The 13,373-nt window shown below is 38.0% G+C and overlaps 1 protein-coding gene across 1 annotated transcript in view; it reads left to right on the top strand.

Moving 5' to 3' along the window:
* Positions 1-13,373, top strand: part of nlgn4xa (neuroligin 4 X-linked a) — a 110,071-nt gene that overhangs the window by 83,058 nt on the left and 13,640 nt on the right. The window contains exon 4 of the mRNA XM_044345371.1: positions 6,919-7,104. Within this exon, the coding sequence (XP_044201306.1) occupies positions 6,919-7,104 (186 nt within the window). The remainder of the gene's footprint in view (positions 1-6,918; positions 7,105-13,373) is intronic.

The following is a 13,373-nucleotide window of genomic DNA, read 5'->3' on the forward strand; positions in this document are numbered from 1 at the left end:
CAGTTATCGGTCAAAACTATTATTATTTATTACATCTTTTGTCTTTTAAAATCTGAGTCCATTTGGTGTAGACATGTTACAGGCTAACATAAACATTCCAAACATTTCTATATTAATAAAAACAACTTTGTCAACATTATATATAACACATTATGATTGAACACAATGTAAATCAACTTCATGAAAGCTTTTGCTGATATAAACATCTGGAAAATCCTCTGGTACAGGAATTACTGTGTACCAGGGTGTATTTGATGTTTCTTGGTAGGATAGGTAGCATTAGAGTATGATCATATACAGTTTAAGCATAATGTGCCTTTTTTTGACTGACAGGTAATCTCTTGGAAGCACAGCACTGACTGCTTAGTCATGTCAAACAGACAAACCTGAGAAAGTGTGAAAACATTATAGTTGAGGGGAAACACTGGGTTGGGGATTATTTCGTCAAATTTTATGACATAATTGCTCAGCTAGGAACAACTAGAAAGTTGAGCTTGAAGGTCCATTCTTGACCTTGGAAAGCAGTTTAAAAAAAAATGTCATCACAAGGTCCACTTAAGTGTTTTGTCTGAAGCAGTCATACATATCTCACAGTCTTACTAAGTAGATGGGGGCTGCTAAATTATCATGGAGATGATTTAGTTGTTAAATATCTTGAATGCAGTGTGCCACAGTGAAGTGTACTGCCTTTGTTGTACTGCATACAGTATATGAGTAACCTTCCAACACAGCTGATTAAGTGCAGAATCAGTATGTATGCAGACGATACAGTTCTTTACTCTTCTGGGAATATGACAGAGGAATTTCAGCATGAAAGAACAGCCTCATGTTAATTGGCTTCTTTCTGAAAAGATGAAATATGATCCTAGTGTGTCAAAGCTAAATGGGTAACTACCACATATAGCCACATAAGCCGTTTGAGTTTTTAAGAAAGAAACAATTAGATAATTGTGTAGAATTTCTTGGCAGTTGATTTCTGGAGGAGTGTCCTAATTTCTTTTTGTTTGTTCAATTGTGAGGTTGTCCATAATTTACAAATACAAAACATTTTTCTATGTAATATTTTCTTTTATGTAAGTTAAGCTGCCCTGCTGAAATGACTCGCATGTATAAGTTGCACCATATTGCATAGTCCTTTACAGGGCCCTTGGGCTAGTTGTAGGCTTTATTATTTATTGGTGGGGCTAAGAACTTTGTGGTAAATGCATGGATATATATATAGGAGACCATTTGAAAGTCAGATTTCAAGTATCAATTATAAACGCTTTTGATAGTTTAAAAACTAACAATAACACTTAAGTTTTTAAGTAAAAGGGACATAATTGCACTCTGATAGGACTGGTAGGTAGAGCCCAAGTGCAGATAGAATGCAGGCAGATGCAGAAATTAACTTTACTTTGTAAAACATGGAAAAACTGCCTCAAAAACTGTGCACCGAATAACAGAGAAACTACACAGCTCACATCTAGAGAAAAAAGAGCAACACAGTTTAAAAAGTGGCATATAGTGACATATTATTCCAGCCTGCAGTCTTGCACTTACCAGCTTGGAATTTTGGCTCTTTAGCTGGTTGTGTTTGGGAGTTTTTGAAAAGGGCATGTTTTTTTAAAGGCTGGGCACAGGGGTCCTTCCTCTGGCTACCAGCCGGCTAACATCTGTAACAGCACTGCCAAAAGTGGGCAGCACCAGAGGAGCAACTGTAGACTGTAGGAGGTGGTCTCCATCACCATCTAGCCTCAATCTAGCACCGCCAACAGTATATTAACCAAGTACTTATTCTGCACCTGTCAAGTGAAACTGTGAAAATTGACATCATTTGTTTGAATTTTGCATTAGTAATGCAGCTGAAAGAGCAGTGAGCATTCTCTTCATATAATTCACCCTGCAGAGTATTTTAAAATGTCTACTATTAGAGTGTTTTTCCATTCCAGTATTGACAACTCTCCTCAGGCTCTAATTTCACCAGTGACTCTTTGATAGACACGGCAGGGGTAAAATGTCCGCTGGATTTCTATGAAGTCTAAATTTAAGTGATATTTCATTCTTTCCCTCAGAACATTTAGAAATACTGTCAGTTATTTTAAATCATGAACTTGTCAGTTAAATGAATGGCCGTCAGAGTGCCAGCATAAGCCATGCTGAATCCACAGCCATTTCTTTCTCCTGCATTACTCAGGAAGTAAACAAGGACTTTCAGCAATTACAGCTTCCTATTCATCAAAGATCTGTCATGTTTTACATCTTCTTCTTCAGTCTGATATCAGAGGCTATTTGCAGTATTTATTAAGGAAATGTATCAGAGGATGTGACTGTTTGATGACTAACAACTATGAGCACAGAATAAATAATACTGTCTATAAAGTGCTGCCATCCAACACATTACTATGTATCAGAACATAGAGCTGAACAATATTTGGAGAATATCTAATTATGTTTCTCTAAGCAATTTTGTGATTGAAATTGCTGTCATTTTTCTATAAATTACCCAGGCCTATATTTGTATCCTACATAGAATTAAACATACTTTTGTACCTAGCATTATCACGTCTTGTTTCTGCATGAATAGTAATAGATGAGATAATGCACTTGCTTGTTGTGGAGGTCCTCCCAAGGCTCTTTTTTTTCAGTTTGTGTTTTTTTGTAGTTTGTCAAAGAAAAATCAACTTCTAAGAAAATATTTCAAAATTTTCTATAGAAAAGTTGACTAGTTTAGTGCAGATCGAATCTTACATTACTGGCATACTTGACATTATTGTAATAATATAATGAAAATTATTGTTAATTCCAGGTTACAACAGCTGCATAGATGCCCATTTATGGTAATAATGACAAAGTACTGGTAAATTATGTCTATGTTTTGATATCTGACTGGCAAACTAATGATAACAGCTCTGCAATAAAGCTGCAATAACTTCACAGATTGACAGAAGGAGTTAGCAGTAGTAATGGACCACTACTTACATTTTTCAAATATCAAAAATGTACAGAGTGGTGCATCTTCTATGACAAAAAACATCTTTGGCTGAGCATAAATAGCATGCAGAAAGCGTATGAAGGAGTCAACAGCCTAGTTTATTTTAACAGAATCAGTGTTGTCATTACAGACAGTGACATCATCGCCAGCGTAGATTTTCACTTTCTACAGCTTCTGTTAATTATATCAGTTATATTACATTTTCAGTCTAAAAATGATTAATCGTTCAGCCCTACCTGAACAGGTTTAATGTCCCTATATGTTTCTTATTCCTTATTATTTTACACGTAGAGGTCCTTTTAGGTCTCTTTGGTCTCAGATAAGTCTCTGTTTCTCAGACATTTGTCCATGATGTATCTCTAGGCGGTAGGCTTAGTTATATCTGCAGTCTATTTTCAGGACATGGTGCTTTGAAATGAAGCTTTGACTAATCTTCACACATCCTGGGGAGCGCCCGGTAGGCACGCTTCTCTCCTTGGTTCCTTTGTGGTGAAGGATGAGAGGGGAGAGAAAAAATAGGGAACAGAAGAGAAGTGACAGAGATGGAGGGAGAGGAGGAGTGAAAAGGTGGAGTGGAATGGAGAGGGGAGAGGAGAGGAGAGGAGAGGCGAGCCAGGGCCTGTGGTCATCCTACAGGGTGTATGAGGCTGCCAGAGGCCTTGTAATCCTCCCCCACCCCTGCCCTCCATCCCCTCTCTATCATCCCCTCCACCTCACCATGACAAACCGGATCTGCTCTCTATCAAAGAGCCACAGGCTACCTCTCCTCTTTTTCCTCCTTTCTTACCCAGCAGTCCTCATCCCATTTGTCATTTACACTGCCTGGGTCAGCTCGCAGGGACAGACTGTCGCTGCCAGGCTTGGCCAGTGAGCTCCCAGGCCTGGCAAGGCGGAGCCACCAGTTTCCCCAGTGGCAGCATTTAGAAAGCCACTTAATGGGTTTAGGCGCATTTGCTAATTTGTCAACAAGTTTCGGATGTGAAGCTTGCTGCCAGGCTGGTTGGTCTGGCACTTGACTGGAAGGGATCTCTATTGGCCGACCATTTCTGGAGCCATGGGTAAAATCAAATTTAAAGGCCTTTGCATACTTGACTATTTATGTGTTGGCGCTCGAGGCAGCAGAACTTAATGCTGACTGGCTTCAAAACAGGCTGATGGACTGAATGCTTATTGTTATTGTATGAAGACGGTTATGGAAGTAAATAATAACTTTTTGCATATTTAGGTTTGAAAACAATTAAATATACAGGCAGGTGTGCCTCATTCATACATACAGATTCAAAATAGCAGGTTCTCCCCTGTCTCTGAAGATCCTAAAGCTTTCAGGCATGTTTGTGTTGAGTGTGTAATTTACATACTCAGCTCTGTTAAGGCAGTTATTTTCTCATGTTGCCACTATGCTGGCGCATGACAAAGTATTTTATTTATCAAGAGTTGTCTATTCCATGCATCGTTCTCCTTGTTTGATTCCTGGTAGCTTGTTAAAATTCTATAATAGAGAATTGGGAAGTCATTGTCTGCGACAATCAGCTCTCAGTTCTTTTACGTGGTTGAGTGGAGTAGAAAACAACTGTGCTTCTGTTTCACAAGGGAGTCAAAACAAGAGTGATTGGTTGTCACCAGGTTGCTGCTCCCGCCTGTCAGAGAACATTTGCATGAAGTCTCAACTCCCCCACTCTGCACCACTAAACACCTTTTGAGTCAGAAGGCCACCTGCATATTTTTTGAGGTCCAGCAACTTATCCTCAATGTCCACTGGATGCATTATGGCTGTTGGAGAAGATCCTCTGCCATTGTAGCCAGTGTCCACAAGATGTATGAGCATCTATTTTCTCCACTCTGTTATCATTACGTGCTTTATCTGTTTGTAGAGTAGTTATAGCTTTTATGATGCAATTCACTAGAGACTGTATATAAATGCCTATACTTACAGTTGACATGAAATGTGTAATGATGCATTTAATTTGTTACTGACTTTGTCTCTGTATATGTATAGCTTTTTTTGGTTTGTTTGTTCATGTTACTTCTCCGGCAAAATCTGTGAAGAGAGAGGACTGCTGTTGGTTTTCCTGCTGCTTATATACACTATGCAGCAGATACAGCTACAAAGTGAAGATAAGATTGAGTGCTGCGTAAAGTTATTAAAGTTTCTGTTACCACAGCATTCATAAACGAGCTACAAATGTCTTTTAAACATACTGCAAAATACAAAATGTCAGCAAATCAACTACACAATTTTGACATTTGTCATTTCCAGTTGATATTTGAACCATGGCAAAGATGCATCTGAGCCACGGCACAAGCAGAACGCAATGCAGTAGCATCTAGTGAACATGAGGAGTTAGATTTGGTTACTTTTAGTCACTTGCTTGAGCGGGGTCACCAGCACTTTCTGGATTGTTCTGGACTGTGATAGTGAATGGGCATCAGTAGTGAGAAATGTGAATGAGCAGGCAACATTTCACCGTTCTCCATTGTTTGCCTTGGGAACACTGTCTCTTTTGGTTTCAGTTCAACGGCGCTTATAACTTTATATAATTTATCTTGATTTGCTTTCTTTCTTGCTTTCAGCTTATATTCAAAGCTTGTGAAATTATAGGTAGATTTATGTACATTGCAGCTTGGATTTAGTTAAAGTTACAGAGTTTGAATCAGTTAAAATCCAAGTATGGCATTACTCTGTATTGTTCTTATTGTCAGCAAATCCCATAAAAACCAAAACCAACAAAGTGCATCTCTCAATACTTTCTGACTTCCATATCCTGTCCGTGGCTCTCAGTGCCAAGCCCATTGATTCATACTGAAGACATCTTTAAAAGCAGCTCACAAATATATAGTTTCATTTTTTAAAAAGTCGCTGATCTCCTAAAACAGCTGATCATTGTAGTTTTTATCAAACATTACTCAAACAGGTGGGAATATTTGTTTTTTCAGCAGTGGATTAATCCACATTCGGTGCTCTAGTGAGTATTTCTGGCAGCAGGACGGTGTGTGTGTGTGGGACTGAGTCAAAACAAACAACAATGTGTGTGTTCATGGTAATGAAGGAACATGTCACCCAGTGCAACAGTGTGACTCACTGATGTTTTTTTGTTAGTTGTTGGACAACAAAGGAGTCCAGTTGCACAGAGGAATCTATAAGATCTAGCAACCTCTACTGACTTTTCAAGCGCACTTGCTATTTTCTACTGAAAAGAGTCAATAAGACTTCCAACTGCTAAATTAACAGTTTAAAGCAGCAAAATACAACTCTCATGCAATAATGAAGATATTATATGTTGAGAATACAACCTGCAATCTTGGTAAAATACTGAAACCAGCCAGATGAATTCAGAGAGCTATGATGCCTTCTTAAAGGTGCAGTGTGCAGAATTTAGTGGCATCTAGCAGAACGGATTTGGCAGAAATGGAATATAATAATCATAAGTATGTTTTAATTAGTGTATAATCACCCGAAAATAAGAATCGTTGTGTTTTTGTTACCTTAGAATGAGCCCTTTATATCTACATAGGGAGCGGATCCTCCTTCCTTGCACTGCCATGTTTCTACAGTAGCCCAGAAGGGACAAACCAAACACTGGCTCTAGAGAGAACCTTTCACGTTTTTCATGAGTTTCTTGGCCACCGTAGATTCACCTACAAGCTTGGAAGGGGAGGGTGAGGGGAGGTGTATTTATTTGGTTGCAATCTGCAACCTCACCGCTAGATGCCACTAAATCCTACACACTGTTCTTTTAATTTCAGCAATTTAACTCACTTAAACAGTGAATGAGGCAGGTTTGGAAGATTTTAGGCTTTGAGACAACAGAATAAGGAAAAAAAAACACAGATAAGAAAAAAAATCCTAATATGTTGTATACTCACCTTACATCAAATAAATGCCAAAAACCTTTCAGAAGTAAAGTTGAGATGTGTTTTTCTCTTGTTTGTTTTCATCATTTCAGGCTTTCTAAGCACAGGAGACCAGGCAGCCAAGGGCAACTACGGCCTGCTGGATCAAATTCAGGCTCTCAGGTGGATCAAAGAGAACATCCAGGCCTTCAAAGGAGACCCAAAGAGAGTGACCATTTTTGGCTCTGGTGCTGGAGCATCATGCGTCAGCCTGCTCACCCTCTCGCATTACTCAGAAGGTACGTGTACTCGCTCACAGGCATGCAGATGAACATAGAGATATGCTCGCATGCAAAAGGCTGTTTAATCATTTTGTCATTTCTGCTATATATGTGAATCATGCTTTTAGGACTTCTTATCAAAAGCAGTTTCACAGCAAGCTCTGGAGCTTTGGTTTTGTTCAATTTAAGAAATGCATCTTACCGTTCAGCTGAATCTAATATAAGTCTTCTGCCATCTTAGTTAGCCCAATCAAGTGGATGTCTTCCAAAGATATCCAGCAAAGCATAGTCTACATACATAACTGATAGGCCCATATAGCTGAAATACAGCATTTAATTGCAATTAGGGTAAGCGTATTCCATGGTGACATCAGTGTTTTTTTAGCTTTAGCTAGGGGAGGGAGAGAGAGGGACTTTATTAGGCTATCACTGCCTCTAATACCAAATATTACAAAGAGAAGTAAAAAGAATTAAACTTGGGGCCTCTTACTACATGCTTAATTGTGTGGAAAAATCAATATGGGAGGGTCTCCAAAATCTTGTTTTTGTGGCTGACATAAAAGGAGAAACCTGCTTCACAAAAGGTGTGTGATGGGGAAGGGCAGTAAAGTCTTCACACTTAATGCTTGACAGGAGTAATGACAGAGGCTGCTTAACAGAATGTGCCGAGGTGAGCTGCAGTACCAACACTGCATGGACTGGCAGGTGAGAATTGTGGATCTGACACCAAATCCACACACAATAATTGCGCATAAGCGTGCAGAACAGCAGTAGCCCATGAGTCATGACACTTAAAAACACCCTGAATGTATTCAATAATCATGTTATACACATTGTTGACAGATGATAAAGTCCGGGACAGAGTTAAAATCACCAGTTCTTATATAATTCATCGCAGCATTAGAAATGTTAATGGTTCTTAATTGGTTTTTGGAGAACCCCACCCCACCCCCCTGTGATTCAAACACTGCTACAAACTCATGGACATACCAACGTAAACTGACCATCCTGAAATGTATTTAAGCATTGTAGTTTTGGAAGATATCCACTTGATTTGACTTGAATTGCGAGCACTGCTTACAGTAGTATAGTGTCAACTTTTGTGAATCGTTGTAGCTTGAAAATTACAGATAGGGCTCTCAGAAGCTCGTGCATGGGTTACATGGGTTACACACCTGTTTTGATTAGTGAAATGTGGCAAAAATTACATACATATTTCTTGGAATTATGCTCCATTTCCCAAAATTCTAAACACAAATGCATAACTGCACACTCATCTTCACAATTTTCCATGTCAAACCCAAACTCTCCACTAAAACCATGTAGTCTTGCATCTAAGCCAAACTTTGCCTTCAGACATCACGCAAAAGCCACCAAATACACACACTACAAAATAGCCATTACACACTGGTGGGATCAATTCAAAACACTACTGAAAACCTGCTACTACATGAATAATGGTGCTTATGGTTTTCCACTAGAACAACCTCTTGACATGATGATGAACACAACATAAAGACACAACACATATATACATTTTCAAAATGTAATGTAATGTTTTCAAAAATTCTTCAAGTACAGTAGTTAATAAACTGAAATTGAGTGAAAAAGTAAATGTATTTTAAAAACATCTAACCGATAAAGAACGTAGTACACAGTGGAATTTAGATAAAGAAAGAAATCACATTTATTCTGCCACAGGTCTCTGTGGATCGATTGTTCCAAAACAAGTGAACTGACCCATGGCCCTGTTAGCCATATATCTATCCTGAGGTTCTGATAGGTGTGTCAACAGTTCTGTCTCTCAGTGTTTCCAGCTGGGGTCAATTGCGTTCCAGCTGTAATGATATTGAATGCCAGTGCTTTTTAAATCAGCATGAGTGAAAACAGGGGAATAGTGTTTATAGTTTTGGGAAATGGGTCTGTCTTTTGGTAGACTAGTGCAGTTCCTGTTCAAAACACACCTGTTTGGAACAGGACAATTTCTCAATACCTAGAGAGAACAGTGCCCATCAACTTAAACACCTCTCATGCAGACTATAGGTAGATGCTACAATTTACTGATGCTCCCTGAACACCTCAGATACAAGCTATCGATAGACACCACAATTTACTGATTTTACCAGTTTACAGTTTAGAGTTGAGTGAAGTTGATCGGATGAACTGTAGCGCTTGTTCAAAATGTGCCTGAGACATCCTGCACTATGTCTTGAACACACATAAGTTCCAACACATGAGGAACTTGAGGAACATGATGGAGCTTAATTTAAAACTTTTTCAATTTATTCTCTACGGTAGTTCTTATCACTACTACTACTACTACACTACTAATGCAAGGAATACAGGAAATGATGTCATGTAGTAGATCACACCTTGCAAATTGACAATTTGGTTAAACAGGCCACTGGTTTATAAAATCCAATGGGAACGCAAGGCAGAAACTAGCACCAAAGCCCCACAGGCTATTAAAAATTCAGATTATGGAAGCTCAAGGTTATGGGTTATCAAAATCCCTGCAAAATGTGTCTTATTTTCAGATTTTTCGCCTGTTTATTTCCTGTTTTAACAGATAGTGTTTGGGTACAAGACAGGAATAATAATAAATGAACCACCACAAAACCATATGCAAACAAAGACCAGAGGCACAAACACCACTTGAGTAGCAGGAAGAATACACTGGATCATTTTAGTAGTATGAGTTATTCAAATAGCCCCCTTTGTTGCTTTTCATCCGATAATCGTGGCATCTTATTTGATCGCCACATGCAGAGAAATAAGTGTTCATTCAAGTGTGTATCCTGCCTTAGCCTTGAAACATCTCTTTGGCCATACGCATTGCAGGAGAAGAGATGGGCATGGGAACAGATTCCAGATTAACATACTGTATTTACATCTTTATTTATATGTATTATTAATGGGAATTTTAAAACATAACAGCAAAAAGGTCATTCTTGTAGTTTTCCTCAGGGTTTTCACAGAGCTCTCGGCTTTCACAAATGAATAGTTCCGTCCAAAATAAATTTATACACCCGGCGTGTAACATCGCCTGACCCATCTGTCAGAAAAAAGGAGGATTTGGAGGACTGGATCTCAAAAAAAGTGTTGCTGCAGTGCCCTGGCCATTTTCCACCCTGCATGGAACAAATACAGGCTTTGTGAAAGATGTACCTTCCCACAAAATCAACATTTTTATCTGTTGTTTTTATCTGGTAGAAGTTCATTGAGTTTACTTATTTCTTTTTGCTCTTGTGGTCTTATGTTGCAGTTATTAGGGATGTTCCATTTATTTTCTTTCATTTTGTACTCATTTTGCAGGGAATAGGAATGGCTTACTTTACTTTTAGATAAAAGTCTTGATGGGCAGCAATTGTGGCTGAGAGTTGACAAACACATTTTCTTTTTTAATTGGTGAAATAGCGTGACAAAAAAAAAGAGTGACATAGAAGATACAAAATAGACATACAGACAATAACATAAAGCTGTTACGATGATGTATGTGATGATATGATAAGCGTGAGAGAGTAGAGATTAGATTAAGTAGGGTCTGTGTGGGTAATGTGTGTGTGTGTGTGCATGTCTGGGTGTTTGTATGAGAGGCAGTGATATTTATCTGTGTTTAATGGTGTGTGGAGTAAGGAGTATAGCATGTGTGGCAGAGAGAAAGAAAGAGACAATATATGTATGTATATGTAATAATTATTATTATATTGGGATGGAGTCTGTCCGCTAAGGAGTGACATTCTTAATTTTCTTTGATTGTTTATTTGTTTTGGGTTTTTTTTTTTGTTTGTTTGTTTGCCAACACTGTCTGGCCCCATACCCCACTGCTATTGGTTGGCAGTAACAATGTCATTATTACAATTACAGCAAATGGAAATTAAAAAAAGTAATAGCAATTCTATAAATCAATAGGCAGTATGTATGTGTAAGCAAAGAGAGAAAAAACAAACATATCTATATCTATAAAGAATAAATAAAGCAAAGCAAAGGAAAAAAAAAAGAAATAAGTGTATGCGCGTGTAGGTGTTTGAGTACAACGTGCCATGGGTGTGTGTCTCCAAGTCGATGTGTTGTGCGTGGAAATGTGGGAATGTGGGAATATGTGCGGCACTAGTCCAGCCCCATCAAGGACAAGAATGGGGACCATTTGTCACTGTGATGTTGCTGTTATTGTAAGCAGTGATTTCTTTTCCATAGATATGTATTCTGAAAGGAGGTTGGTCCAATGGTTAATATTCATTGAATTTTTTGATTTCCAGTTTAAGAGAATTGATTTCTTGGCGACAGTTAGAGAAATGAGCAGGCTGTTCTTGTATTTGTTTGGTATGTTGATTTCTGAAGTGTCTCCTAGCAGACAGACAGAGCTGTGGGGATGGAAGGATTCTACAGTCCAAGATGATGGAGAGTTTTTGTGTTACAGAAACCCAAAAAGAGTAAACCAGTTGGCAGGCCCAGAGAGTGTGAAAATAATTATCTGTTGTGCCTATTGTTCATTGTGAACAGGTGTCAGTGTTTACCAGTCTCATTTGTACATTTTACACTGAGTAATGTGTGTTATGTGGATGATTTTGTATTGAATTAGCTGTAGATTTGTTTTGGGCATCATAGCAAAAATATTTTTATTTATATCAATCCAGAAGTCAGTTGAGGGAGAGATGGTTAGATTAGTGTTCCAGCCAGCTGCTGGGACTGTTACAGAATTATTGGAGGTAAATAAGTGTCTGAGTTTTGAGGTTAGTTTATTTAAATTTGTAAATTGATTTTGGAGGGTTCAAGTGAGTTATAAGTTATGTTAATTTTTGTTTTGATTATGGATTTAAGTTGTAGGTAGGGATGTTGTTTGATGGTTGTGTTGAAGAAAGGTAAATCTGAGAGTGAGATGTTTTTTTGTAATATTGTTGTGCCAAGTCTATCCATTGGATATTATGGTTGGTTTTATGTATCCATTTAGCAAGGTATTGTATTTGATTTGCTAGATATAGAAGAAGAGCAAGAGAGCGTTACACAAACACTATTTGACCTATGAAGCATTCTTAGTGATGTATAATACATCACTTGTCAGGTAATCCTCCTTTTCCCACTCGCTGCTGTAAATTGGAGCTCTGTTGTTGTAAAGCTTCGATGAGGACAAGACTATGATCAGCTTGTACACCAGCAAATGTGTCTTTATGTATAGTTTTGACGTTAACATCTGATTTGAAGTTTAACTGATTCCCCACATCTGAATAACAGCAGCAAAAGCTCGTATGCTGCTAACCAGCCTTGTGGGAAATGTCTGCTGTGTGCTCAAAACATACTTTTCAAGTCGGCCTGGTTGAGTCACCACCACTGCGTGTTTGCATGAATATAAATAGCACTCTCTGAAACAAAAAAATTATATATATATATGTATATATATATATATATATTTATATGTACATACACACATAACAATCCACTAGGAACAGTGCTCCTAGTGGATTGTGGCCTACTTGCTGATTGGCAGTGAAGCTGTGCTACCAATATTCCAGAATACTGCCTAAGGTATTGCTGCTATATAAACAGCAAATGTCTTTCATGTTCCGTTTGTTCATTAGGGACACATAGATGTAATGTCAAAATTCTGAGCCATCCTTTTATTTGTCTTGAAATGTTTTTATATAGCCATGAAAAGAGATAGAGCTTGAATTCTGTGTGACTGGGCTGCTCATAATGATGTTTGTAGATTGGATTACTTATCAATATGTATTTAAAATAAAAAAATATATACTTACCGAAGTAGAGGATGCACCAATCTCATCCATTAGATTAGTATTGACCCTGATACTGATATTATTAAGCTGACTGGATATCTGCCAAATGTGACCAATCCACATTAATACAATTTTTCTGTTATGTTACATTCATTTGCTGCGACAAGCTAACATTGATGCGTAAAGCCACTACTCACAATGAAAGCATTTTAATGTAAAGGCAGTGGTAGGCCTTTACTGTGAAACAGGAAGTGGTGACAACGACATTCATGGTTAGCTAACATTAAAGATTTAACCCCATATAAAGCAGTTTTTATCAAATTAGATTTTGACTATTTCTGCACTTTTTGTAGGTTGTTTTGATATTTTGGGCGGATAAAATAGTTTTCATTACATGTTTGAAAATTCATGATTCATTTTTTTTTTTCCCGCTCCAGTGTTAACATCTTCTCTGTAAATTGCATGTCATGTGCTCATTTTTGAGGAAAAAAAACTGCACTCAAAATGGAGAAATATACAGTATATTGATGTATCTATCACCAGTCAGATTGCCGT

This window comes from Thunnus albacares, chromosome 24, assembly GCF_914725855.1.
Source record: "Thunnus albacares chromosome 24, fThuAlb1.1, whole genome shotgun sequence".
Taxonomy (NCBI): Eukaryota; Metazoa; Chordata; class Actinopteri; order Scombriformes; family Scombridae; genus Thunnus; species Thunnus albacares.